General features: G+C 42.5%; 3 protein-coding genes and 1 non-coding gene across 6 annotated transcripts; 3 read left to right on the plus strand and 1 right to left on the minus strand.

The window, feature by feature from the left end:
- LOC104595662 (CBS domain-containing protein CBSX3, mitochondrial) lies at positions 1 to 4020 on the plus strand. The gene is made up of 6 exons (XM_010256492.3): positions 1 to 1182; positions 2903 to 3131; positions 3220 to 3301; positions 3401 to 3474; positions 3602 to 3662; positions 3738 to 4020. The coding sequence occupies exons 1-6, from the start codon at positions 1067 to 1069 to the stop codon at positions 3878 to 3880; spliced, it is 705 nt and encodes a 234-aa protein (XP_010254794.1). The 5' UTR covers positions 1 to 1066; the 3' UTR covers positions 3881 to 4020.
- LOC148791276 (small nucleolar RNA U30) lies at positions 321 to 401 on the plus strand. The gene has a single exon (XR_016076994.1). It is a non-coding gene; the product is annotated as a small nucleolar RNA U30 (small nucleolar RNA).
- A 1202-nt stretch (positions 4021 to 5222) lies between the features above and the next one.
- Positions 5223 to 8064, plus strand: LOC104595663 (universal stress protein PHOS32). The gene is made up of 5 exons (XM_010256493.3): positions 5223 to 5719; positions 5836 to 5915; positions 6098 to 6216; positions 6471 to 6547; positions 7724 to 8064. Exons 1-5 carry the CDS (start codon positions 5479 to 5481, stop codon positions 7747 to 7749), a joined length of 543 nt encoding a protein of 180 aa, XP_010254795.1. The 5' UTR covers positions 5223 to 5478; the 3' UTR covers positions 7750 to 8064.
- A 15342-nt stretch (positions 8065 to 23406) lies between these two features.
- On the minus strand, positions 23407 to 27045 carry LOC104595664 (uncharacterized). 3 transcript variants are annotated; one of them, XM_088887072.1, is made up of 7 exons: positions 26078 to 27045; positions 25511 to 25798; positions 25281 to 25415; positions 25124 to 25195; positions 24837 to 25037; positions 24613 to 24724; positions 23407 to 23648 (listed from the first exon to the last, which is right to left on the minus strand). In XM_088887072.1, the coding sequence occupies exons 1-7, from the start codon at positions 26606 to 26608 to the stop codon at positions 23611 to 23613; spliced, it is 1377 nt and encodes a 458-aa protein (XP_088743198.1). In that variant the 5' UTR covers positions 26609 to 27045; the 3' UTR covers positions 23407 to 23610. The 3 variants fall into 3 exon arrangements, with proteins under 3 accessions (XP_088743198.1, XP_010254796.1, XP_010254797.1); XM_010256494.3 differs by having other exon boundaries at positions 24837 to 25046; positions 26078 to 27032; XM_010256495.3 differs by lacking the exon at positions 23407 to 23648 and adding an exon at positions 24321 to 24505 and having other exon boundaries at positions 24837 to 25046; positions 26078 to 27032.
- Positions 27046 to 27571: the final 526 nt, after the last annotated feature.

Genomic DNA, 27571 nt, shown 5'->3' on the forward strand with positions numbered 1-27571 from the left:
ACCCTAATCACACAACCCCTTATAAAACGCATCACTGAAGCCGGGGGGGAGGAATGCAATCCAGCGCCTTGTCCTTGCGCCTCACATTTTTCTTTTCTAGTTTCTTCCTTTTCTTTTGTTATTTCATCTCTGGATACCTCTAAATTTCTTTGACGGATTCTTGATTCTTTGAGTTTCTCTGCCTCTGTCTACTTTTCCAATCTCTGTAAACGCATTCCGATCGGTCTCTTTTCTTTTTTCTATTGTTGCTTCATCGTTTTAACTCTCTGTGTAGTAGATAGATTTTACATGCAGAGGGAGGAAAGCGATTGAAGATAAGGTGCAATGATGGTTTATATCTCGTTAATCTGAAGTTCCAATGAGGACTCTATACTTCTTCCATTCTTAATAAGATTCTGAGCACCTTTTTAATTCTTTTTTTTTTCTCTTTTAACTTTTTCCAGTTTCAGATATTTGTAACTTTTCTTACGATTGATTCAGATATCTGTTTCTAGAATCCTGAAATTAGGAGGTTGCCGATTCTATGGACGTTTTCATATAAGATTCCTTTGGGGAATTTATTCCTCCTTTGTTTGATTAGAAACGAAATAATAACCTGCTTTTCCTCTGATCTATTTGTTTTGAACAATATTGCTGCGGATGTAAAAGTTCTTTTTATTTATTATTTATACTATAGATATAGCTTGAGGGATAGGTAAGAATCTTATAGCACAGAGGCAATGTTCCATACTTGTGCACACAGGGATAGGTAAGAATCTTATAGCACACAGAGGCAATCTTATAGCACACAGGGATAGGTAAAAGAGGTTGGATTGGGAGGGGTGGCCTAGCCTGTATTCTTTTCTGTTTGCCATGTGAGAAAAGGGTTTATGTGAATCGATTTATGGGAAGGGAGTTAAGAAGCATTAGTGATTGCTTTGCAAGTTAGTATTTGGGGGTCGGTCTCCTATCTGGAGTCTTGAACTGCTCAGAGACGAGATGAAGTTAAGAATCCAAACAAAGCTAATTCTTTTCCTTATCATTCAAGAAAAGAACCAATCTCCTTACAGTATACAACATTTAAAACATGCAATCAAGAAATTCTCCTTCACAGTGCCTGTACGAGTCTTCATCAACCTCCCCGTCCATTCTTTGGAAAGTTTCCCTACCTCCCTTTATTCTTCCTACCCTAATGCTCTCAAGGTACGTTCATCGGTCTTCTGCTTCTATTTCTACTTCTTGTTCATTTGCCAATCTTGTCCATCTCTCAATTCTATCGGTTGCGACTGGTCCTTCGTTTTTCGCTGTCAAATACATATAGGGTGGTTTTTACAATAAAATCACCTGCATTTGATACTTGTATTGTTATGGTATTCTTTATGCGACTTGTATTGTTGAAGTTGAATCTTGGGTTTTTCAGAGAGTTGAATTATGAAACAATTGAACTAAAGCGATAGGCAGTTTATCCATGAACACCGATACGAGTATTAGATAAGAATTCGTATAAAGTTGTTGTTTAACACGAGTCTGTCCGTCTTCTCTGCACACCCAACCTCACAGTATATATGGTGGGATCGATGTACTGTGAGGTCTGTGTGGAACTCTGGTAACAGAAAGTAGTGACTTAGACCACGGATAGTAAAACAAGTTCTTGTTGCGTCTGCCAAAGCGCCGGGGGTTGGGGTTGGTTAAAAAGTTTTATATTTTGTACTAAAACATTTAAACGAGCAATCGTGGTGCTTAGGACAAGGTGGTTGCAACCTCGAGGAAGCTGTTCTGGCTTTTTAACTTAGACCAGAGGTGGTTGCAAACCAATACTAACAAGTGAAACAACCTATGAATTCTCTTATTAGGTCTTTGGATGGCATTTTTCTGAAACCATGTCACAGACTCACAGTGAAAGAAAGGCAAACAACCAGTTTAAGTTAGCTTATTGCTTACTGGGTATTTATCTTGCAAACCTCCTCCTGTGAGATTGTGGAACAACATTAGGTTAGTGGCATAAATCAGATCGAAAGTAAAGGCTGTGTTTGGGTTGAACTTTTTCCTTTCAACCAAACATAAACAAAGGGAATTTGGGAAGGAAGGACATTCCTTTCTTAACCTTGTAATATTCCAAAACATTACTTTCTTTACCTTGTTTGGTTTGAAGAAAAAGTAAGGAAAGAAAAGGAAAGGCAGAGAAACCCATACAAGGTTTGTAAAGGTTTTCTTTCCTTTCCTTACTTTTTCCTTTAAACCAAACATAACCAAAGGGAATTGGGGAAGGAAGGACATTCCTTTAATATTCAAAAACCCTAACTACCTCCTTGATAATTCAACCGGATTTTGATTAAAAGTAGTTGTCCGGTTCTGATATTGGAATATACATAAAATGAAGGCCAGATATTAAGATGGGTCCCAACTCCCAAGTAAAAGAGGTCCTACCCAAAACCAAAAGTCAGCATGATTATATCGCTTGCAGTCATGATTTATCCATCTTCAAAATCCCAAGAATTAGATTAGAATTAAAACACGAAAATATTAAACTGGAAGTAGTATGACATCGTCAGATAAAACCTAGGATGATGTGATACTACTTAAAACTTTGGCAGCAAAATGGAACAGGTTTCAACTTTCAAGTCCATTACCTAAGATTTGGCCTAACTCAATGAATAAAATCAATCATATGATTTGGTTAGTTGAAATGCGATAGGAAGAACTGTAGCAGAAGAAATGTAAAATCCCAGTCATCCAGTCTTGAGAAAGAGAAATTCTCTGGGTAGACTGAGGAGAAGAAGATGAAGGAAACTGATTTGACAGCTACAAACAAACATTTAAATCAAAGAATTAGAACCTAATTGGAAGAGTTTTCTACATCATAACCCCTATCGGCATCGATTGTGAGGGAAATTGATGTTTAACTCTTGCATGTTCATTTCAGAGGGTCAATATTGCAATGGGTTGCTCGGGCTCTGAAATCCCATGTGCCGGATGCATCAATTAGAACAAGCCCTCTTTCCCGATTGGAGTTATGTGCCATTTCTCCCACTATACATCATAAAGGGCTCGACAATACAACCGTGGCGGATGTTCTCATGACAAAAGGAGAACGAAAGGACTCTCTCCACTGGTGTCGCACAAATGATACTGTTTATGATGCCGTATTACAAGTAGGGCTTCTCTCAGATTTGCAAGGATTAAACGTGCATGATTTATTAAGTTTGATGGTAGTTGTAATTTCTTCGGTAAACATCGCAGATGGCAGAAAACAATGTTGGATCCTTGGTTGTTTTGAAGCCAGGGGAACAACAAATCCTATCTGGGATTATTACGGAAAGAGGTAAATTGCTCTGGCTTAATCGTCTTTCATTGTCAACAGAAAACTGACAATAAGACTATTTTATTTGGTGATGGTTGAATTGAATGTATGCTAAACCAGATTATCTAAGGAAGATAATCGCACAGGGAAGATCCTCCAAATTAACAAGAGTTGGGGAAATCATGACTGATGAGGTAATGGGGTTATTTCCCTTCCCTCACAAATCTCAATCTACTTGGAAGTTGGAACAATAATGATTAACTGCTTTTTTTTCTTTATTTTGCAAACTGACCTTCACCCTCTGAATTGAACCTGCCTCAGAGTAAATTGATTACAGTGAGCTCTGGAACAAACATTCTCAAAGCGATGCAGATCATGACAGGTAAGTAGTGAAAGAGCAAGAGTTTAATCAGGAGTGTATTGTGGCATAACTAATAGTAGTTGTTGGTGGCTGCAGAGAATCGGATAAGGCATGTGCCTGTGATAGATGGGAAGGTAGTGGGTATGATTTCCATTGTAGATGTTGTTGGACAAGTGGTGGAGCAGCAAAATGCGGAGATGAAGCACCTCGCCGATTTCATCAAAGGAGATTACTTTTAGAAATTTGTTATAATATGAATATCCCCATCAAAGCTGAACTATCCTTGTCAAGAGACAATTCATTTGAATGGGAAGTTGGGAACCTTGTTTGAAAAGATGATTTCATGTATCAATATCCTGTCTATAAGGTTTTAAGGTCAGACTACTATATATTTATATACTTGGAGACAGCCAACAGGCATCCGGCATTTCAAATCTCCAACGACTTGGAACGACGCTACGCACCAAGTCAAGGCACCAAGCTCAAGGGCATAGATTGCAAACCATTGGTTGATCCCCTTTTCTAATTTCTACTGCTACAAGTAGCAACAATACTCCAGGGCATTGAGAAAAACTGATGTCATGAAAATGTTGAGAAGAGGTGGACACCAAATTTCCACCAACCAAGGAAAAGAAATCCCAGGAAACATGCGAACCTCCATCCAATGCACAGTGTGTTTGTTGCGTCAGAAACCAAGATGAACACACCTAAGGAAATTAAAAACAGAGAATGGTTTTCTGCTAGAACCCTTGTGATATTGCAATTTTCTCAATGCAACAGCACAATACTGGTGCACACCCCAGTATTTTATCACCAAAGTTGGGTTTATCCATTTGAATGCAACTGAGATGATATCTGGTAAAAAAAAAATCGGCTAAGAGAACCGGGCTTCTGAAAAGAAAAAGAAAAAACTCCCGACAGAACCCTGTTTGAGTGTTTTTGATCCCAAAGTCTGAATGCATCAAATCTGTTCCTAAACTGCCAAAATATTCTCATGAATCCTACCTTTCTCTAGTACCATGGAACAAAGCAATAGTAGTAGTATCTGTAATCATTCTCATTCAGGAGAAGAGTGCTGCAATTTGAATTATGAGCCAAAGAATGCAAGGTAGGGTGGGTATCCGTGTATTTTGTTGATCACCTCAGCCTGAATAAAGCCATTGCCCGATATGGGTCCCCGCTATCCGGGTCAGACTCTGGCCTTTTTTGTTGGAGATCCAAATCCGAAGCTTTGAATGCCATGGTGAAATCTACGTGGGACCCAAATTATTATTGCAGATCTAACGGTTGGGATGGATTGGTGAATGCTACACGAGATGCATATGTGGCAGGCACTGAGTGACGACAAGAAGGTTGACGTTCAAACGTTCAAGCCACCGACCCACCCGTATTCAAAGACGGAAGCACCCACACATGGCTTTATCATTTGGATTGGTTTCTAGAAGCCTGAACACGAGCCACTGTCTTGTCTGCTCGTCAATCCGGCCGCCACGTTCGTCTATCTGGTCTGAGTCATCTGACGGTCACAATCACATTGCCTATTTCTTCAACTCAGTTCCTCCTCCCTCTAGCCTGTAGCCTATAGGTACGATTAGGTTCTAGTTCTACCATACCCAAATATGTTCACTTGAAAAGTCCAACACGCAATTTGACTCTTCAACTTGTTTATTACATCCATTAAAGCCTCCATAAGGAGCATTTCCTGTCACATTATCTGAAGAAAATCCCTTGAAAAGTTTGGTAATCTGTCTTGCTTCTGTTTGTTTTTGGTCACTTTGGTATCAATTGAGGATCGATATATTTGTGTTGGGATAGTAACAAGAGGAGGAGGTAAGGGATGGCGATGGAAACGGTAATGGAGGATGAAGAGGAGTACAGTTGGAGAGAGGTTAAGCTGCCGTCGTTGATACCTATTGTAGGAGAGCCGGAGCTGGAAAGAGAAACGGGAGAGAGGAGGAGAGGGAGAAACATACTGGTAGCCGTCGATCATGGCCCTAACAGCAAGCACGCCTTCGACTGGGCTCTCGTCCACCTCTGCAGGCTTGCCGACACTCTCCACCTCGTTCATGTCGTCTCCAGTTAAGTAATTAATAAGTTTCGATGTTTTAATCTGACAGATCTTCTTCTATCAAGTATCAATCTCTGATTTTAACGTTTTATTTTTTGGGTGCTTCTAAATTAAAAAAAAAAAAAGGTGTGAAGAACGAAATTGTTTACGAGACATCCAGGGGCCTTATGGAGAAATTGGCGGTGGAGGCGTTCCAAGTTTCCATGGTCTGTAACTGTACGCATTTCATTGTTTTCCTCTTTCAATCTAATTAATAGATAATGGCCTGATTCAGGAAGATATCATCATCGACTGATCGTCTGAACATTTTTTTGGGTGTGGGTCTGTTGTTGTTTTCGTCTCCCTAACGTAATCTCGCAAATCACCGGAAATTGATTGTAAAAATCAGGTGCGGTCGGTGGCTAGAATCGTGGAAGGAGATCCGGGCAAGGCGATTTGTAAGGAAGCCGAGAGGTTGAAGCCGGGCGCAGTTGTTATGGGCACCCGAGGCAGGAGTTTAATCCAAAGGTAAAGATTTAACAAACAGAGGGAAAAACTCCTTCTCAGGCTTGAGCTTCCCTGCTCCCCCCACTTTTCCAAGTTCCAACCTCTGAGCCTAAGACCAAGATCAACTAATCTAATTCCGTTGGGTCTCATGGCCCATTTAACATAGAGAAATTACTCATTAGAACCATCCATTCATTCTATCAAGGGTATTCATTAAAAGTAGAATTTTTATCAACAAATGTTAGCATTCTTATCTGTTGGATATTTTGTTTCAGTGTGCTGCAGGGAAGCGTCAGCGAGTATTGCTTCCACAACTGTAAATCAGCTCCTATTATAATTGTTCCTGGTAAAGGTAAAGTTTGAAATTTCTTTTCCCACTTGTTTCCTTTCTTTGTATTTTGATTGGGGCTACACAACTTGTTTCTTGTTTCTTTTTCCACTTGTTTCCTTTCTTTGTATTTTGATTGGGGCTACACAACTTGTTTCTTGTTTCTTTTCCCACTTGTTGCACACGGCAGTTTTAGATAACAATGATAATGATATTAATACTAATAGAAAAGTGTCTTAAAATTTTATTATAATTGTTTATATTTTTATGTCTATAAAAATAATATTTTTTTTTTCATACGATGAACTATATAATATTAGAATTTTTAATATTTAATTATAATGAAAGGTTGACATATTTGACTTAAAGGGGTCAATTGTTGACCCATTACTAAATAAGAAAAAAAAATATTTTTTGAGTATAAAAATAATTGTTGTTTATCACACTTGTTTTTTAATATATAATATAAAATATTAAAAATATACCCAAAATTTTCATTTTATTATTTAATTATGACATCATGTATTGAACTATTTGACCTTAATGATTAAATTGCTTATATAGACAAAAAAAAATTTGGGTTGTATTAAAAAACATGTGTTTTATATTATTGAAAGACAATAATAGAATTTATTAGTGAGAAAAATACTTAAAATATAGGATTTGAAGATAGAAAGAATATAAATCCATTCTGGATTTGTTAATTTGATCACTCGCTCTAGATCTGTTACAACTTGCAAACAAAGACATGTACAATAATGGACTACGTAACCAATCAAAACCATGAACAAACCAGCAATCCATATAAATATGGTTTGGGCCTTAGATATATGGATTACTATCATTAAACACCTTTGTTTGTAACATAGATCACTATTACTTTAGTCCATTTGAATGTGTAAGTCCATTAATATAAAGTAGATACTCGTCTTAGTTTGCATGCAGGTCAAAAATTAAATTCAATATATTATGGTCAATCCTTATTTACACATGTATATAGCAAGTGCTTTTATACTAGTAATTAATAAAATATGTTCATTCGATCGCAAACTTTCAATCCTTAAGCATTGGATTGAAAGTTAGTTATGATGATTTGTACCCTTGCCTTTCACAATTGATTCTTCTATTCCATTAATAAATCTTGTTTTTTTTTTCTGCAACTAGTTATTGAAATAAGGTTTTTCTGATTGGCATTGACAGAGGTCGGAGAGGAATCGGTCATTTGATCTATTGAAGCTTGGAAACTTTCTTCGACAAGTAATGCATGCTTTTGGTCGCCAGAAGCCTATAACAGTTTGCCAGATCTTTCTCTCTCTATATATATTAAGTGTGATAGTGTGTTTGTCAGATGTTAATTTTGTATGTATAACAATTTTTTTTTTAATTTTTTATTTGGCACCCATCGTCCCATCCCCTTTACCGTGTGGTGTCACCATGACCTAAGGCTTTGTTGGTTTTGGAGTGCAAATTTCATTTACACTGTACGAATTCATTGGAGTGCAAATAGGTTGACTGTAAATTCTACTTTAGTTTTTGTTTTATATTTGATTTTGTCTTATTTATTTGTGAAAAGTAAATTACTTTATACGAAAAAGAATATAAGGAGATAGGAAGGCCATTTGTTTTAGAGTGAGGTAAGAAGCAAGCTTATGTGTTTCCCACTTCATATATGAACAAATTGATGTAGATAAAAAGTAATGCAAAATTTGCGTCAGTTTTTAAGATGTAAAATTTGCACTATCAATAAATGCAAATGAGACAAAAGAAATATAAATTTTGCATTGAATAACAATATAAATCATAACAGATGTAAAACTGAACCAAGTGCACAATTTGTGCCTAATTTGACTTTTAACAGAACGCAGCCTTGGATACCTACACGAAACAAACCAGGCTCAGGTGTTCCTTTTAGAAAGGGCTGGCGTTATTCTTGCAATAGGGCGCATAACATACAGATATTTACAGGTGTCAATGGATGGGTTTTGGTTTGGATTCCATCCAAATCAAAATCAATTTGGACAGATTAGTGGATCAATAAGAAATTTTAAATTAGATTGGACAGATTATTGGATTGGATTGGACTTGGTTCATCTGTAATTTATATTGGATTACGTTAGATTGAACCAATATCCAATCGATTGATAGAAGATAAAAATGCAAATGTCAATGGACCAGGTTTGAATTGGAATTAATCTAGTTCAGTCATTGGATTAAATTGGATCTAATGGGCTACCGAATTTAGGACTATATACATTATATTTAATATATGATGGACCCAGGCCCAAGCTAGAAATTTTGCAGGATAACCATGGCCGGCTTAGAAATGATCAGTATTAGCCGAAGATAATCAGTGCAATTACAGTGAGGTCCTGGGATTTAAGGGCAGCCTTACATATATGTGGGTTGTTGATAAGTACAATCATTACAAAATTTTAATGCCCATGAATTCTTACTTGACCAAAAAAATCTTCATCCTTAACATTTAGCTCCCGTTCGTCTTTCGTTTGCTCATTGACCTGGGTAAGAGTATTCATGTTCTTTTGTTTTCCAGTTAAATTAATCAAATGACCGTTTAGGATAATTTTGTTTCATCATATGTTGACAATTTTTCCTGATGTTCAAAGAAAAATCATTTATTGTGGAACCCACAATTTGCTCAAAAAGTAATATGATATATTATGGGTTAATAAAAGCCAACTCTCCCATTGTTTACCCAAAAAACGAACGCCATATGTGTCACTGTTTCATTTGACGAATTATATTCCCAAGAATCACACAATTTTAAGAGCAATTTTTTCTGCTACTCTTGTTAAGATTGCAAATAGAAAGAAAATTAGTTTTAAAATGTCTCATTTGGTTGTGAAGTTATAAATTTAAATCTCATGGTTAGACTGGGCCTATTTTATATTGATTGAATTAATTTGCTTTTATTTTGAATGCAAAAACATCTGTACAAAAATGAATTTGCTTTCATTTTCAATAGAAAAATGAAGACTTACCAGACACTTGGAAAAATGAACTAGAATACAAAATTTGCTTTGGTTCTGCATTACTATCTTTAAAGCTGGGGGGTTGTTCTATAACGTGGATGAATTCACACCATGCCACAGAGTTGTTCTACATTATACACAAAAATAAGTGGATTGAACCACACTATAACCACAGAGACTTTCTACAAGGTGCGGTGCAATTTAATCCGTACCTTATGTGGTGATTCCCATATATCTCACATATACATTGTTGATCAAAAATAAAAATTACTGTATTTTATAAATAAGATAAATAATAAAAATTAACCATGATGAAAATAAAGAATGAACATGTATTTCCCAGTAAATATAAAATTATAAAAAGTCTTAATTGTAGATTTAATTAACGAAGTTAGTAAAAGATAAAACAAATTTATCTAACAATAGCTAATAAAAATAATAGTAAATTAGGCAAATATTTTTTAATTACATTAAGAAATAATGAAAATGTTAAATTTAAAATTATAGAAAATAGTGGAATTTAAATAAAGGGTTAGGTAATGTAAAAACACATATTGTATGTGTATATATATATATATGTATATAATAAAAAGATTTATATAAAGTAATAATAAAAATAAAACAACATTAATTAAATGTATTTAAAATTAATAAAAAGCCATCTTTCAATCAATATTAAATTAATCAATTTACACAAATACTACATGATTACATTACTTTCAACAGTGGAATGCTCGGGAAATATTTTTCATCTGAACCTTCTTCGTTTGTCATTTGATCGAAAACAAATTACAGAGGGTGAGAAATGGTGAAAACCAAAATTTTGACAGCTATTTTCAATCTGAAAAGTTAAGTTATACTAAGAAAAAAATTCAGCCTTGGTAGGTCAACAGATGATACTAAGAGTAGTAGTTTTGAGGACCCAACAACGTCAATGACCATAAGCCCTGTACACTTGTCAGTAACACAGTAGGTATTGTTCTGCTTTTCTGTTCTGTTATTTCTTTATTCATTTTTTTTTTTTTTTGATTCACAAGTCACTCCATTGGAGTAACGGTAAATGGTAGCAAGCAAGTGAAGCATCGTTTATCAAAAAAAAAGGAAAAAAGAAAACATAGTGAAGCATTGAATCTCATTTGTGGATTGCTGACCATTATGGGTGTCAATGGACCGGTTTTGAATTGGACCCGTCCAAATTAAAATCAATTTGGATGAATTAGATGGATTAATAAGACATATTGAATTGAATCAGTTCAGATAATGGTCCAAAGTATTTATTGTATTGGATTGGACTTAGTCCATCTATAATGAATTAATATTGAATTGGGTTGGGTTGAGCCAATATCTGATCCATTGATAGAAGATAAGAATATAAGTGTTAATGGACCAATATCTGATCCAATATCTGGCGGAGACCCCCTCGCCTTACTGGCAGCTCGCCACATACAGGCAGCTTCCGAAGCCAAAGGAATTAGATCAGTACTTACTAGCTCGTTGACTTACGGGCCAAAAGAAATCTATTCCCTTCGCTGAGTTACTCTCAGCTCGGGAGTGGGGGGCAATTGATGGGGGCAGATTTGGCCCTCCAGTGAAATTGTGACACCTGGCACCTCATGCCAATTAAGTGTAGCCTCTTGACAACTAGACATCTCGCCATAGGCAGCTCGCCATAGGCAACTCGCCATAAGCAGCTTACCACAGGCAGCTCGCCATAGGCAGCTCGCCACAGGCAGCTCCCCACAAACAGCTCGCCATAGGCAACTCACCCTCAGCCTAACAACTTAGACAACTCGGCATTGCATAGGCAGCTCGCCACTAAGCAGTTGGTCCCCAAGTATCGCAGGAAGATCTCCTGCCTGACAACCTGGCCCAAACACCGACCCGCCGACTGACACAGGCGCCGACCTGACAACCTGGCGCAGACACCGACCCGCCGGCTAACACAGGGGCCGACCTGACAACCTGGCCCAAACACTGACCCGCCGGTTAACGTAGGCTTCGCCTTGACAACCTGGCCCAGGCGCCGACCTGGCCACCTAACGCAGGCTTCGCCCTGACAACCTGGCCCAGGCGCCGACCTGGCTGCCTGACACAAGCGCCAGCCTGATGACCTCGAGGAGTTCACCACCGTACCTCGGTTCTGACGGGATGTGACGTGTTTTACCGTTTGGAGGCTTTTCACCCACCTAACCCGCGAGGACTCCGGTATATAAAGACCTCACCCCCCAAAGGGGAGGGAGGGGGGAAAAAAGGATGGTAACCCCTGCTCTCTAGCTCTCTCATTTCTCTCCAATCTCTCTGTAATCAGAATGTTAACTTAAGTATTGATGAGTCTCCGCCGGAAAAATACCCCCGGGTCCTCTGATTCAGTTCTCGCAGGTCCCTCAGCACCCGCCGCCTACAAAGGAGAGGAAACCACCTCATGCAGAGGGTAGTTGGGTTGCGCTGCACCAGGGAGCTCCACCATCCTCTGAGTTGCAGGCCGCCTAGGAGCAGGTCAAATGACAAGTCCACCAGGCAGTTCGCCACCAGGGAGTTTGCCACCAGGCAGTTTTGCCACCAAGTAGCTCGCCACCGGGCAGTTCTCCACCAGGGAGTTTGCCACCAAGCAGTTCGTCACCAAGTAGATCTCCACCAGGGAGCTCGCCACCAGGTAGTTCACCACCAAGTAGCTCATCACCAAGGCACGTCACCACCGGGTCAAATAACGAGGTACTTAGCCAAAAAAATTTATACATCACAAAAAATGGTACGTGAACAGAAACGATTACATCAATTGGCGCCGTCTGTGGGAAAACGCCACAAAAAGCTAAGTTCTCATCCTACAAAAGCTAAGTTCTCATGTTACCAAAGCTAAGTCCTCACTTTTTAGAAATTGAAACTATCACTCTATAGTTTACATTTTTTATGAACTCAAAGACTATCCAGGGAGCTAACAGACTAAGTAGCTCTACCAACCTTACTTTCGATTAAGATAATGCCTCACCAGTCCTCTCCGCAAGGTCCCCCCCTACAAGGATGAGTTCTTTGTGGCTTCCGCGGGAGTTGGCGGCCAACAGACTACATAGGCGCCCTTACTGGTCGAGCCTTCCAAAGCTCCCGTGTGAGCTGGCGACCTAAAGATAGTAGTGCTGCCCCCGAAGGTCGAGCTCCTAGTAGCTTCTTGTAGGAGTGGGTGACCGGCATTACAAAGCTGAGGAAGCACAATCATAGCTCGACACCTCACAGGCAAAGCCTACGGGCCACATTACTGCTTAAGGACCGGTCGCCTCTCCGGCACGGGCGGAGTCAAAGAAGAGTAGACTACGAGTCACTCCCAAAGCCTACGGGCCACATTACTGCTTAAGACCCGGTCGCCTCTTCGGCACGGGCAAAACTCAAAAGAAGAGTAGACTACAAGTCACTCCCAAAGCCTACGCGCCACACTATTGCTAAATATCTAGTCGCTTCCTCAGCGAGAGCAAAATCAGCAAAAGTGAACTATAAATCACCCCAGAGTCTAAGGGCTACACTACTGAACTGGCGGAGACCCCCTCGCCTTATTGGTAGCTCGCCACATATAGGCAGCTCCCGAAGCCTAAGGAATTGGATTAGCACTTACTAGCTCGTTGACATACGGGCCAAAAGAAATCAACTCCCTTCGCTGAGTTACTCTCAGCTCGGGAGTTGGGGGCAATTGATGAGGGCAGATTTGGCCCTCCAGTGAAATTGTGACACCTGGCACCTCATTCCAACTAAGTGTAGCCTCTTGACAACTAGACAGCTCGCCATAGGCAACTCGCCATAAGCAGCTTGCCACAAGCAGCTCGCCATAAGCAGCTTGCCACAAGCAGCTCGCCATAAGCAGCTCGCCATAGGCAGTTTGCCACAAGCAGCTCGCCATAGGCAGCTCACCCTAGGCGGCTCACCACTAAGCAGCTCGAGCTCGCCATAAGAAGTTTTCCACAGGCAGCTCGCCATAGGCAGCTTGCCATAAGCAACTCGCCATAAGCAGCTGGCCACAGGCAGCTCCCCACAAGCAGCTCGCCATAGGAAGCTCGCCATAGGCAGCTCGCCACAGGCAACTCACCCTCAACCTGGCAACTTAGACAACTCGGCATTGCATAGGCAGCTCGCCATTAAGCAGTTCGTCCCCAACTATCACAGGAAGATCTCCTGCCTGACAACCTGGCCCAGACCCCGACCATCCGACTGACACAGGCGCCGAACTGACAACCTGGCCCAAACACCGACCCGACGGCTGACATAGGCGCCGACCTAACGACCTGGCCCAGACACTAACCCGCCGACTGATGCAGGCCTCGCCCTGACAACCTAGCCCAGGCGCCGACCGGGCTGCCTGACACAAGCGCCAGCTTGACGACCTCGAGGAGTTCACCACCGTACCCCGATTCTGACGAGAGTTGACGAGTCTTACCGTTTCGAGGCTTTTCACCCACCTAACCCGCGAGGACCTCGGTATATAAAGACCTCACCCCCAAAGGGGAGGGAGGGGGGAAAAAAGGATGGTAACCCCTGCTCTCTAGCTCTCTCATTTCTCTCCAAGCTCTCTGTAATCAGAATGCTAACTTAGGCATCGGAGAGTCTCCGTCGGGAAAATACCCCCGGGTCCTCTGATTCAATTCTCGCAGGTCCCTCAGCACCCGCCGCCTACGAAGGAGAGGAAACCACCTCATGCAGAGGGTAGTCGGGTTGCGCTGCACCAGGGAGCTCCACCATCCTCTGAGTTGCAGGCCGCCTAGGAGCAGGTCAAATGACAAGTCTACCAGGCAGTTCGCCACCAGGGAGTTCGCCACTAGGCAGTTCGCCACCAGGCAGCTCACCACCGGGCAGTTCTCCACCAGGGAGTTTGCCACCAAGCAGTTCATCACCAAGTAGCTCGCCACCAGGCAGTTCTCCACCAGGGAGTTCGCCACCATGTAGGTCATCACCAAGGCACGTCACCACCGGGTCAAATAACGAAGTACTTAGGCAAAAAAATCTATACATCACAAAAAATGGTACGTGACCGGAAACGGTTACATCAATTGGCGCCGTTTGTGCGAAAACGCTACAAAAAGCTAAGTTCTCATCCTACAAAAGCTAAGTTCTCATCTTACCAAAGCTAAGTCCTCACTTTTTAGAAATTGATGCTATCACTTTATAGTTTACATTTTTTATGAACTCAAAGACTATGCAGGGAGCTAGCAGACTAAGTAGCTTTACCAACCTTACTTTCAATTAAGATAATGTCTCATCAGTCCTCTCCGCAAGGTCACCCCCTTACAAAGATGAGCTCTTCGTGGCTTCCGCGGGAGTTGGCGGCCAACGGACTACATAGGCGCCCTTATCGGTCGAGCCTTCCAAAGCTCCCGTGTGAGCTGGCGACCTAAAGTTATAAGTGCTGCCCCCGAAGGTCGAGCTCCTAGTAGCTTCTTGTAAGAGTGGGTGACCGGCATTACGAAGCTGATGCAGCACAATCAAAGCTTGACACCTCACAGGCAAAGCCTACGGGCCACATTACTGCTTAAGGCCCGGTCGCCTATCCGGCACGGGCGAAGTCAAAGAAGAGTAGACTACGAGTCACTCCCAAAGCCAACGGGCCACATTACTGCTTATGACCCGGTCGGCTCTCCGGCACGGGCAAAAGTCAAAAGAAGAGTAGACTACAAGTCACTCCAAAAGCCTACGGGCCACACTATTGCTAAATATCCAGTCGCTTCCTTAGCAGGAGAAAAATCAGCAAAAGTGAACTATAAATCGCCCCTAAGTCTAAGGGCTACACTACTGAACTGGTGGAGAGCCCCTCGCCTTACTGGCAGCTCACCACATACAGGCAACTCCCGAAGCCTAAGGAATTGGATCAGCACTTACTAGCTCGTTGACTTACGGGCCAAAAGAAATCTACTCCCTTCGTTGAGTTACTCTCAGCACGGGAGTCGGGGGCAATTGATGAGAGTAGATTTGGCTCTCCAGTGAAATTGTGACACCTGGCACCTCATGCCAACTAAGTATAGCCTCTTGACAACTAGACAGCTCACCATAGGCAGCTCACCATAGGCAACTCGCCATAAGCAGCTTGCCACATGCATCTCGCCATAGGCAGCTCGCCATAAGCAGCTCGCCATAGGCAGCTCACCATAAGCAGCTTGCCACAAGTAGCTCGCCATAGGCAGCTTGAGCTCGCCACAGGCAGCTCGCCATAGGCAGCTCACCACAGGCAGCTCATCCTAAGCCTGGCAACTTAGACAACTCGACATTGCATAGGAATCTCGCCACTAGGCGTCTCGCCACTAAGCAGTTCGTTCCCAAGTATCGCAGGAAGATCTCCTGCCTGACAACCTGGCCCAGACATCGACCCGCCGACTGACACAGGCGCCGACCTGACAACCTGGCCCAGACACCGACCCGCCGGCTGACAGAGGCGCCGACCTGACAACCTGGCCCAGACACTGACCCGCCGACTGACGCAGGCGCCGCCCTGACAACCTGAACCAGGCGCCGACCTGGCCACCTGACACAAGCGCCAGCCTGACGACCTCGAGGAGTTCACCACCGTACCCCGGTTCTGATGGGATGTGACGAGTCTTACCATTTGGAGGCTTTTCTCCCACCTAACCCGCGAGGACTCTAGTATATAAAGACCTCACTCCCCAAAGGGGAGGGAGGGGGAAAAAAGGATGGTAACCCCTGCTCTCTAGCACTCTCATTTCTCTCCAAGCTCTCTGTAATCAGAATGCTAACTTAGGCATCAGAGAGTCTCCGCCGGGAAAATACCCCGGGTCCTCTGATTTCATTCTCGCAGGTCCCTCAGCACCCGCCGCCTACAAAGGAGAGGAAACCACCTCATGGAGAGGGTTGTCGGGTTGCGCTGCACCAGGGAGCTCCACCATCCTCTGAGTTGCAGGTCGCCTTCGAGCAGGTGAAATGACAAGTCCCCCAGGCAGTTCGCCACCAAGTAGTTCGCCACCAGGCAGCTCGCCACCGGGCAGTTCTCCACCAGGGAGTTTGCCACCAAGCAGTTCGTCACCAAGTAGCTCTCCACCAGGGAGCTCGCCACCAAGCAGTTCTCCACCAGAGACTTCGCCACCAAGTAGCTCATCACCAAGGCACGTCACCATCGGGTCAAATAACGAGGTACTTAGCCAAAAAAATTTGTACATCACAAAGCCTACAGGCCACATTACTGCGTAAGACCCGGGCGCCTCTTCCGCACGGGCAAAATTCAAAAGAAGAGTAGACTACAAGTCACTCCCAATGCCTACGGGCCACACTATTGCTAAATATCCAGTCGCTTCCTCAATAGGAGCAAAATCAGCAAAAGTGAATTATAAATCGCCCCAGAGTCTAAGGGCTACACTACTGAACTGGCGGAGACCCCCTTGCCTTACTGGTAGCTCGCCACATATAGGCAGCTCCCGAAGCCTAAGGAATTGGATCAGCTCTTACTAGCTCGTTGACTTACGGGCCAAAAGAAATCTACTCCCTTCGCTGAGTTACTCTCAGCTCGGGAGTGGGGGGCAATTGATGAGGGCAGATTTGGCCCTCCAGTGAAATTGTGACACCTGGCACCTCGTGCCACTAAGTGTAGCCTCTTGATAACTAGACAGCTCGCCATAGGCAGCTCACCATAGGCAACTCGCCATAGGCAACTCGCCATAGGCAGCTTGCCACAGGCAGCTCGCCATAGGCAGCTCGCCATAAGCAGCTCGCCATAGGCAGATCGCCATAGGTAACTTGCCACAGGCAGCTCGCCATAGGCAACTCGCCATAAGCAGCTTGCCACAGGCAGCTCGCCATAGGCAGCTCGCCACTAAGCAGCTCGAGCTCGCCACAGGTAGATCGCAATAGGCAGCTCGCCACAGGCCGCTCCCCCCAAGCAGCTCGCCATAGGCAGCTCGCCACAGGCAGCTCACCCTCAGCCTAGCAACTTAGACAACTCGGCATTGCATAGGCAGCTCGCCACTAAGCAGTTCGTCCCCAAGTATCGCAGGAAGATCTCTTGCCTGACAACCTGGCCCAAACACCGACCCGCCGATTGACACAGGCACCGACCTGACAACCTGGCCCAGACACCGACCCGCCGACTGACGCAGGTGCCGCCCTGACAACCTGGCCCAGGCGCCGACCTGGCCGCCTAACACAAGTGCCAGCCTGACGACCTCGAGGAGTTCACCACCGTACCCCGGTTCTGACGGGATGTGACGAGTCTTACCGTTTGGAGGCTTTTCACCCACCTAACCCGCGAGGACTCCAGTATATAAAGACCTCACCCCCCCAAAGGGGAGGGAGGGGGGAAAAAAGGATGGTAACCCCTGCTCTCTAGCACTCTCATTTCTCTCCAAGCTCTCTGTAATCAGAATGCTAACTTAGGCATCGGAGAGTCTCCCCCGGGAAAACACCCCCGGGTCCTCTGATTCAGTTCTCGCAGGTACCTCAGCACCCGCCGCCTACAAAGGAGAGGAAATGACCTCAGTTCTCGCAAGTCCACCAGGCAGTTCACCCCCAAGGAGTTCGCCACCAAGCAGCTCGCCACCGGGCAATTCTCCACCAGGGAGTTTGCCACCAAGTAGTTCGTCACCAAGTAGCTCTCCACCAGGGAGCTCGCCACCAGGCAGTTCTCCACCAGGGAGTTTGCCACCAAGTAGGTCATCACCTAAGCACGTCACCACCAGGTCAAATAACGAGGTACTTAGCCAAAAAAATTTATACATCACAAAAAATGGTATATGTGACCAGAAACGATTACATAATGTATTGACACATTTCAATTAGAAAATTAGAAAATGCATGTGTTTTACAAACGATCAATTTGTTGTAGGCAGAAATAGTAATTTGTATTCATTAACTAAAAACACTTAAAAGTAGAAAAATCTCTCCCTAAAATTGACAAAATTGTATTGATCAACTCAAAATGCAACGCCACTGGACCAAACAGCTCATGGGAAAAAACAAAGTATAAAGTAGTCTTCTATTCCACTTGGAATTGGAATAGGAATAGAAGGTCTGTCTGTCTGGTCAGATATACATTAGCTTCTTTGTTATGGTCAGCAATTTGACCAAGTTCCATTTGGCTTCTTGATCCTTGTCCATGTATTTGCCTAAAAGACAAAAGGAATCCCTCTTCAATGGCCATGAATTTACTTGTAGTTCCTTGATTAGTCTTTGTTACAACTTTTGATGCGTTGAAAGCAGTTCAGATGATGCGCAGTACAAGTGGCTCTCTTTGGCCAATATGGCAAGAGGTTGTGTTTAACTTGTTAATATACTTTACCAAGGAGGAGGTGAGGAGGGAATGAGCGATGGAGCCCTCGTCTGAGCGATAATACGACATTACGACCAAAGGATTCCAATGGGCACGTGGCTTCCTACAACTGGGTTTAATTTGTTGGGCAAAAGACGTTCTACACCATTTTAGGCCCAGTACTTGTGTTTCTATTTGCAGCTAGAAATTAGAAATTAAATGCCCAGTTCCCAGTTGTGATAATGTGATGCTCATCCAGTTACTGTGCTAGGATATAATATCATCACAGGGGCCAAGGGGTTCGCTTCACAATTCACATCGATCCTACTATCCTACTTCTTATGTAGGTAGGGTCCTATTCCGCTAGTTCCGAATCCCGATCGAATCATAATCAATAATCAGTAGTAAAATGAAAAAGATCATTTCATGCCACCGCTCAACGTGCCATATCGGATACCATATACCTCTTAAGTATTCCTACCTGGCTAGTGTACGTGCATAACAAGTTTCCACAGGGTTAGAGTTCCCCCCAATGCCAAGGACGGGGGTTAGGGCAGATGGAATCGAATTCGAATTCTTGGGAATTTTGACGTAGTCTAGACAACAACGTGGGAATGAAGCCTGCCTTCCCTGGAACGAACGGGGATCTGCTCCTCACATTTGGGTGCCTTGCATGCACGTCTATCGTGCATTGGGAATATCTCCCCGTGAATAATAACTTAATAAGGACGGGAGATGTTCCCAATGAATGGTAGGATATGCATGTGAGGTGCCCTATGTGAGGAGCAGATCCTGTCTTGCCTTCCCTTGTGAAAAAAGAGATTGGCTTTAGTGGGTGCAAAGTCCATTTGAATGGATGTTCAAATAGCTTTTACAGGGCTATAATGAGAATTTTATTTTATTGAGAAATATTTCTAATGCAAGGCTATAATGAGTGTTGGAACGGAATTTGTACTGATTGAATCCAGTTTGTGTGAAAAAGGGGCCCTTGGGGTGGTGATTGGTAAATGGTGATTAGGAATGGCAATGGGGCGGGCTCGGGGCAGGGATTACATTCCCCATCCCCGACCTCGACCCCCAAATCACCCCCATCCTTGTGCCCGATCTCCGATGGGGAAAGAAATCCCTGACCTTGACACCGAATCCTCAAATTCCCCATCTTCTCTCTTTTTATTTTAATTAAAATTTTTATGTACTATTAAAAAATTAGAAACTCTCTTGTATCCAACAGGATATAGAGAAGATATACAAGCAGCTTAAAGGTTGCCTGAACACTATGACAGTTCCTTTGAGGCCTTAAATCTCTGTAACTGAATATGTTGAAAAAATTTGATAAATTTAACAACCATGAGATTTAATAAGTTGTAATCACTTCAAAACAAAATGATTGAAGATAAAACAGGTTTGGAAAAAAAAAACATAATCGAAACTTACGGGGTGTCAATGTTGGACAAGGGTGATGGCAACGGCAGCAAGGACCGTTGCGAGAGTTGAGAGAAAGACTAAGAGTATGAGCTACTGAAACTGAGAGAGAGAAAGAGGGAGAGGACCATTGCGAGAGTTTAGGTCGACAAGGGCGACAATGACGAAGGTTGAAGGAAGATGAGTATCTCTTCTTTGTCCTCGGTCGAGACTTGAATATCTCTGTCCTCTCCTCTGTCCAATGTCTGACGGGCAACGAGATGAGTGGCAACAGTCAGCAACAAAGACAAAGTTAGGGTTTAGTCGTCTCTCTTCTCTCTATCAAAGACTCAAAATGGATTTTTAGTCGAAGGGTTTTACTAATTACTATTCGAGTGTTTATGTGTTTTACTTTTTTTAAGTTTTAATCTTTAAAAAAAATGAATAATTATTATAATTATATAACATATAATATTATATATAATTACAATATAATATTAATTGGGGCCGGGGCCGGGGCGGGGTGGGGATTGCATTCCCCACCCCCGTCCCCAAATCCGATCGGGGATTCAGGGATCCCCCCATCCCCGACTCCGATCCCGCCAAAGTACCCCATACCCGACTTCATCGGGTTGGGAGCCCGGGTACCCGTCCGGGACGGAGAAAGTTGACACCATAATAGTGATGAAACCACCAGACCGTCCTAATCCAACACATCAAGGCTCGGAAGTTTCCAATCATCTTATGTGATGTCATGTGGGCCTACACCTACAGGAGCAGGAAAAAGAAAATTGCAAATTCATCCCCAGGCTCCACCAATTCATTCGTCGTGGGATTAAAAAAGCGAATCTTTGAGATCTTGCCTTTGGATGAGGCCAGGACCCACCTCCCTCATCCACCATTAAACTCTCTCATGAATTGCCGATTAAAGGATATTTTTTCTTCTTCTTCTTTCCAAGCTTGCTTACAAAAGGAAAAAGCAAAGATGAGGCCGGTTTTACTTTTAGAGAATCTCAAGGACGCGAAAGTGCATAGAAGGCGCACTGCACGTAACAAGGCATCTCTATCTTGTGATGGGATTCAGTCACTGCAACGCCCGTTCGAATAACTATCTTAGCGTTGCATTGGGAATATCTCCCCATGAAATAAAGCATAAAATTTTAGAGATGTTCCCGATGCAAGGCTGAAAAGACTGTTCGATCAGTGTTAGAACGGGTCTTGCAGTGACTGAAGCCGATCTCCTTTATCTTGTGGTGGGGGTGGGGGACCCCTACCCCTGCATAGCCGGCCCCTAGTATTAGCCTGAAAAGTTCCTCTTATCTGCTGGCTTCAAGATAACTCCACACAAGGGTAGGTTTTGGTAGGGAAATTCGGGTGACAGTGTCGCTGTTTACAACTTTCAAATAACGATTCACTTCCACCAGTCGATCTCCATCCATTTGAACCGTCTAACTTAATTGCGATCTGGTCATTTCATCTAATTAACCACACGTACCACACCCATTGGCCATTGCTTTCCCTGGCTAAACTGATGTGCCTCAGCTGTTGGCTGCTGGCTAATGTTTGTGGTTGACAGGCGGCAGGCGGAGCAGAGTTCAAAGGGCATAGATTAGAGACAGCTTCACGAACAATTCATTCAACATTGGGATCCAACCTAATGTCTTAAGGATTCTAGATCGGCAATTGAAGGGTTTGTTCTAAAACGAAGTGTTAACTGAGCTTTGGTCATTGTAAAATAGTTGGTGCAGAATCTACAGATACATGCCAGCTAGGGCTGCAATTTGGGATGGGAAACAGGTTAGCCCGAACCGCGAACACACACACAATGTTGAAGTTTGGGTTAGTGTTAGGGAAGAATCAATCCAATTTAACTTTGGGTTGGGGTTTAGGGTTGAGATCATGGCCAATCTGAACCAAACCCAAGTTAACTTTAAATTTATATGTATAAATATTGAAAATATCTTTGTTGCTAGAAAGATATGATATCAGAAGAGCTTTGACTAATCAATACTACTATGGATTTTGATAAATAAAATACAACCTGAATGGATACCCATTTTATGATACCAATTGATTGGTTACAAGTTTTTTAGTATCATGTCTTTTTCGGCATCATGATTCACTCATAAATACTTTATGGATATACGTGCGTATTTATGTATGTATTTAAACGTAAATATAATTGAAGCTTAAAGGTAATTTTTCTAAACCATGGTAATTATGCCCATTTAGCGTATGTTATATAAAGTTAAATTTAATTATATAATATGAATTTATATCTTCACCCTTTTACTTGTACATGTACAATGTGCAATGCATGTATCATTATATTAGTATATAATAATGTCATGCCAAATTGGATTAGAGTTAAAATTGGGGGTTCAACAGCTTGGGTTGGGTTAAGTTAAGATTAGGGTTCACCAACCCTCACCTAAATCCCACAATCGGATTTGCACCCTCCTAGTGCAAGTGAGTCTTGGCAATTGTAGTGAGCTATTGTAAATACATTACTTGGTAGCCAAGTGATAAATCTAGGATATTCCCTCTTGGAAATAATCCTTGAGGATTATTTTTGAGGCTTCACTACCTTTCCTTTATCGAATGCCAAAAAAATTAAAAAAAAAAAACAAGGATTTAACTGTTCCAAATAAAAACAGCCGAGGCATGAGTAAAATGAAATAGGGCCATTGTTATCAGAACACCAGCAACATGTCAAACTGCCTGCTTAACCAGTTTGACCCTCTTGCTGTCCTCTCCATCCCCACTCAGCTATCCTTATCCATATTAATTGGGTCCGGTCCATTCGAAGGAGGGCCGAATTGTTAATGCGAATCGGACGCAAATCATCCATGTTAATCCGGTTGAGTCATGAATGTCCAAAATCCTATTCAGGATGTCTAAACCGAGCAGAGATGCACAAGCGACGATCTCCATTGGGCATAACCATGAGACCACGTTTACGTTATATATATATACGGTTTCTTTTTCCATGTCAGAGCAGCTGTTCTTGGTATCGACCTTCAGTCTCGTCTCATCAACCTAATTAAGCCTACCCTCTACGCTCCACCTCTCTTGCCCCCACCATATTTATACTTCCCCCTAACTTCTTCATTTGCAGTCCCCTTCTCCATCTCCATCAACTCGTTTTTATCCCCTGTAAGTGGTCCTCTCTCTCTCTCTCTCTCTCTCTCTAGATCTCTGTGAGATCTGAGGATCAACCCATGTCATAGGATGCTTAATTGTTTGTCCCAAAGTGGAATTAACAACAATTTTGAGAGTTAACTAAAACATATGATCAATATTGTTATTATTACTGTGCTGCTAGTATACTATACATACAAATATTTCTTAAGCACTGACAAAGAGGAAGAAAATTAAAAAAAAAAAAAAAGAAAGAACAAATCCGGGCTGTAGGCATTTTGGTATATTTTAATCTATGATGATTCATGATTCATGGGTTGAGGAGGAATTAATCACATCTCCATCTTGAGATTGTTGGCTTCCGGCATGCCTGCGAAATAGTAAAGTAAACGTACAGATATTTTTAGATGAATCTAGCAAATTCATCTATATAAGCAATTTTCATCCCTAGACTAATCTGGTCCGAATCCATTGTCCTAGATAGAAAACTAGGTAATTAGAAGCAGTACTGTAGTGTGGTAGACCACCCGGCCAGGACTAGACAAATTCATCAGCCTTGCCCTTGGGCCTTGGTAGTCTGGTCTGGTCCACAGCGCTACAATTACCAGCTAGGGAATAATACTGGCTATCTTCCTTTGTCCATTGCAGGGCTAGCTGCTGCATGATGGGTATCAAGTGTATGGAAGAATATTATAGCATCCATAGAATTATTGATGATCGCGTTGATCATTGATCTTGCAGAGGGCCCACTACATACACGTCCATACAAATAAAATCTTTGATGGACAAAGTATACAACAACTTTTTTTGATGCAGGGATAAAGTGTAAAACGAACTCAATATTCGACGATTCCTCTCAACCATTGACTTTAGATTGACATAACAGTTACGTTGGTAAGAGGATTAACATGATATTTTTCTTCTTATTCTTAATTAATTATTCATCTACTTACTTTCCTTTTGAAAGATGAGATGAGATGGCTGAGGTGAAGTGATATTGTTAAGAAGAAGAAGAAACGAAAAGAAAAAGAAGATGTAGATATCTGTACTGTAACCTCGAAAGATTGTTTGGTATTTTGCAAAGATTATGACATGAGGGAACTTTTGTAGCTTGTTTGTTGTGGAGTTGAGGCATTTTCTTTTGTGGGGCTTCCTTTTATGGCCTATCCTTTAACCCATAACCCTCCTTGCCTCCGCTTTCTCCATCTTAATTTGTTTGTTGATCAACTTGTCAAACAAACAGGATGATAGAAAGAAGATTACATGGAAAAAAGGACAAAACATAAGATAATAATTGTAATTATAAGCAATTAATTAAAATTCACTGTTATTACCTGGAAATGCATGAGGCGGAAACCCAGCTGATGATCTTCCTTGCTGATGAAACCCCATATTGTATAGACCTTGTAAATCGTTCTCCCAAGTTGAACAAGAGTGTGGGACTTGCTGCAAATATTGTTTGTAATTCTGGTTCACATGAGAAACAACCGTACAATGAAAGCAAAAGGAAGGTATAAAGTGACGGAATCCATCTGTTGTCAAATGGAGAAGAAATTACAGTGAAGGAGGCCGTTTCGTTGAATGTGTCGGCGGGAACCGCCATTGGAGCACTGAAGGTCCTACGAAGTGCCATCTCCTGGGGATTATCCAACGAGACTACTTGGTGGACTGGATTAAACTGAAGGTACGCTGGATTGGCCATTTCCGATGACAATCCGGCCGTCGAAAAATTACCAGTGCAATCAGGTGCAGGAAAAGTCTGTGCACTCTAAAAGATCAACAATAGAATTAGTTACTGAGGAAATTAATTATAGCTAGGGGACTCATCAATCCCCACAGCATTACCTCTTTCCTGAAGAGGTTGTCCACGCTGAAATCGATCCTCGGGTTCACGGCAGCGAGTTTCATGGACAAAAACTGTATGTGGTGATGAAAAGTAAGGAAAAGTAGAACAATTAATTATTGCAGCTAGCAACGACAAGTGTAAGTGTGAAGAGATTACTTCTACTTGTCTCTGGAGAGATTGGACATAGTTGATGATTTCGTCCAGCATTCCAGCCTTGCCTGTAATCTTATTGCACCCCGGAACTAAATTTTGCAAGTATTTCATCCTATCACTGATTTTTTCCCTTCTCACCTACAGTTAATTTACACACAAAATAAGCAAATTAACTCAAATTGCATAAAAGGAACAATTTTTATAATAATAATAATAATAATTCCGTCACTTGCCCTTTCTGCCAAGCTGTGGCTATCAGTAGCCTGGCCACGACGCGCTCGGACGTGAATGTAATCTGGTTTTGGAACCTGAGGAGCCTTTGGATTCTCTTTTGAAGTGTCAGACGAAGCTTCTCTATTATTGTTGTTGTTGGCGTTGTCGTTCTTGTTACTATTGTGGGTGGTGGTCGTAGGGGGTGTGTCGGAGATGGTGGCGGAGGTGTTTTGTTCTGTAATCTTGGATTCCATCTCTTCTGCATCTACTTTGACCCGCTTATCTCTTATGTCCTCAGATACAGTAACCTGGGTTCCACAAGAGCATTGATTAGTTAATTCAGTAAAGCATCATCAACATATCTCTTTGGCTCATCCTTTTTGGAACTAATGAAAGACTATCTGAAAAAGAAAACCTTCTGTTACTTAATTTCTGTTTTTATAGACAGAAGTTCATTAAATGAATGCTGCAACAGTTCAAAAAAAAAAAAAAAAAAAAACTAAAGAAAGAGTGAGAGAGACAAAACAGCGGAAATGAATTTAGAGTAGGAGCACAAAATCTGGTTACAGTTTTACAGAGAAACAAACCATTGGGTTCTGCGCCTCATCCGCTTTTCTCTTTTTCATGCGCTCTCTCTCAACCACGGAGGCGATGAAGACCGAGTCTCTCCCTTCTCCATCTGGCAGGGTCATCGCCGGTGGACAGCTAGAAGTCCTCGAAAGGCAGTGGCCCATCGCTAAAGAATTAGGTTCTAACCCGTTCGACGCAAAGCTCGTAGCCTGGCCAGCAAACCCAGTACTGGTTGTGGAGTATTTACCGAAATCCGGCCACTCATTTGCCAAACCCGAGTCGGCCTTCATCGACCGGTTCACAAGCTTCTGAAGTGTCGTATCATTGTTGATCAAATCCTGAAGCTGCAGTGCGTCTGTTGTCGGAGGTAAAAATACATTGAATTGGCTTTCGCTAAAATATATTTGTTGATATTGTTGTTGTTGCTGCTGCAGCCATTTCAGCTGTGCACGTTGTCTTTCCAAAACAGTCAGGTCCGCACCGTTTCCGGCGAGATTTTCCGGTGTCTGTAGACAATGTAACATCTCCGGTAAAGCAGTGTTCATCATCTCCAACTAAGAAGAGAAAGAGAAGGACGGAAAGGTGGTAGTGACGACTGATGAGATGGTGTGGTGGGGGGAGGAGGGCGTCTTGTTGTTCTCGTGGGTTGTAGAAAAAGAGGGGATGTTAGGAAGGGTTGCAGGCTTTCATGAGAAACGTGTACCCTTCAGGAGGTGTTGTTGACATCGTACGCTCATAGGTCAAAAGAATCCTCAATTAACTTATCTTTACGTTTGAGCCGACTGAACTTGTTTCGCCTATCGCCGTTTTATCGCGTTCGGAATCGTCTGCTTACACTGTCTGTGTCTGTGTGTAGAAAAGCTATGAAAGCCTGTTAAGTTCACAAAGTGGAGCGGTGAGTAGAAAAGTGGTAAGGTATTTTTATATAAATAAAAAAGTTGTCTGACACCGACTGCCGTCGTCTGATACAACCTGCCGGAATAAATAAGAGAGGATAGATGAGAGAGAGAAAGAAAGAAAGGGGTGGGGCTGGAGGCTTATTGAGGGTCCACAGACATGACTGCCATGTGGGCGTGTCGGGAAGTATGAAACGGAGAAGGGTAAGAACGGTTTTCTATTTTTCTATTTTTTTTTTTTTCTGCAAAGGTGGTGGGATAATTAGAAGGTGGGGAGGCAACTGCATTTGATTTCCTGAACTTCCATTGGATGTGTGACAGGTGGACAATTAGAAGTGAGATTTCCGATTTAAAAGGACACTTGTCATAAAATGAAGGAAAGTGGAGCAAATCCAGACTCCTCGGCTGTCTTTACTTGAAAAGGTTACTTACAGGTGGCAGTTTCAAGAATAAGGGAGAAAGGACGAGACGGGGCGTAGTTGCCTAGTTGGTTTATGCTTCTGTTTCATCGGTGGCCGGTAGTGTTTGGGGGTTGGGGTTTGTAGTACACATTACACCATGAAAGAAGAGGGGGGGATTGGGAAGAATCACTCCGGGTAATAGGGGGATGCAATG

The sequence above is a fragment of the Nelumbo nucifera genome, chromosome 5 (genome assembly GCF_055504915.1).
Source record: "Nelumbo nucifera cultivar China Antique chromosome 5, China Antique-T2T, whole genome shotgun sequence".
Classification (NCBI taxonomy): domain Eukaryota; kingdom Viridiplantae; phylum Streptophyta; class Magnoliopsida; order Proteales; family Nelumbonaceae; genus Nelumbo; species Nelumbo nucifera.

What these genes read in the sequence shown, in the direction of transcription:
- LOC104595662 (XM_010256492.3), top strand. Translation starts at nt 1,067, where the DNA reads ATGCAATCAAGAAATTCTCCTTCACAGTGCCTGTACGAGTCTTCATCA. An exon ending in GGGAAATCATGACTGATGAG is followed by an intron (nt 3,475 to 3,601) that starts GTAATGGGGTTA and finishes AACCTGCCTCAG; the next exon opens with AGTAAATTGATTACAGTGAG. An exon ending in AGCGATGCAGATCATGACAG is followed by an intron (nt 3,663 to 3,737) that starts GTAAGTAGTGAA and finishes TGGTGGCTGCAG; the next exon opens with AGAATCGGATAAGGCATGTG.
- LOC104595664 (XM_010256494.3), bottom strand. Translation starts at nt 26,608, where the DNA reads ATGATGAACACTGCTTTACCGGAGATGTTACATTGTCTACAGACACCG. An exon ending in ATGAGGCGCAGAACCCAATG is followed by an intron (nt 25,799 to 26,077) that starts GTTTGTTTCTCT and finishes TGTGGAACCCAG; the next exon opens with GTTACTGTATCTGAGGACAT. An exon ending in TCCGCCTCATGCATTTCCAG is followed by an intron (nt 23,649 to 24,612) that starts GTAATAACAGTG and finishes ACTATTTCGCAG; the next exon opens with GCATGCCGGAAGCCAACAAT.
- LOC104595663 (XM_010256493.3), top strand. Translation starts at nt 5,479, where the DNA reads ATGGCGATGGAAACGGTAATGGAGGATGAAGAGGAGTACAGTTGGAGA. An exon ending in AGGCGTTCCAAGTTTCCATG is followed by an intron (nt 5,916 to 6,097) that starts GTCTGTAACTGT and finishes TGTAAAAATCAG; the next exon opens with GTGCGGTCGGTGGCTAGAAT. An exon ending in GGCAGGAGTTTAATCCAAAG is followed by an intron (nt 6,217 to 6,470) that starts GTAAAGATTTAA and finishes ATTTTGTTTCAG; the next exon opens with TGTGCTGCAGGGAAGCGTCA.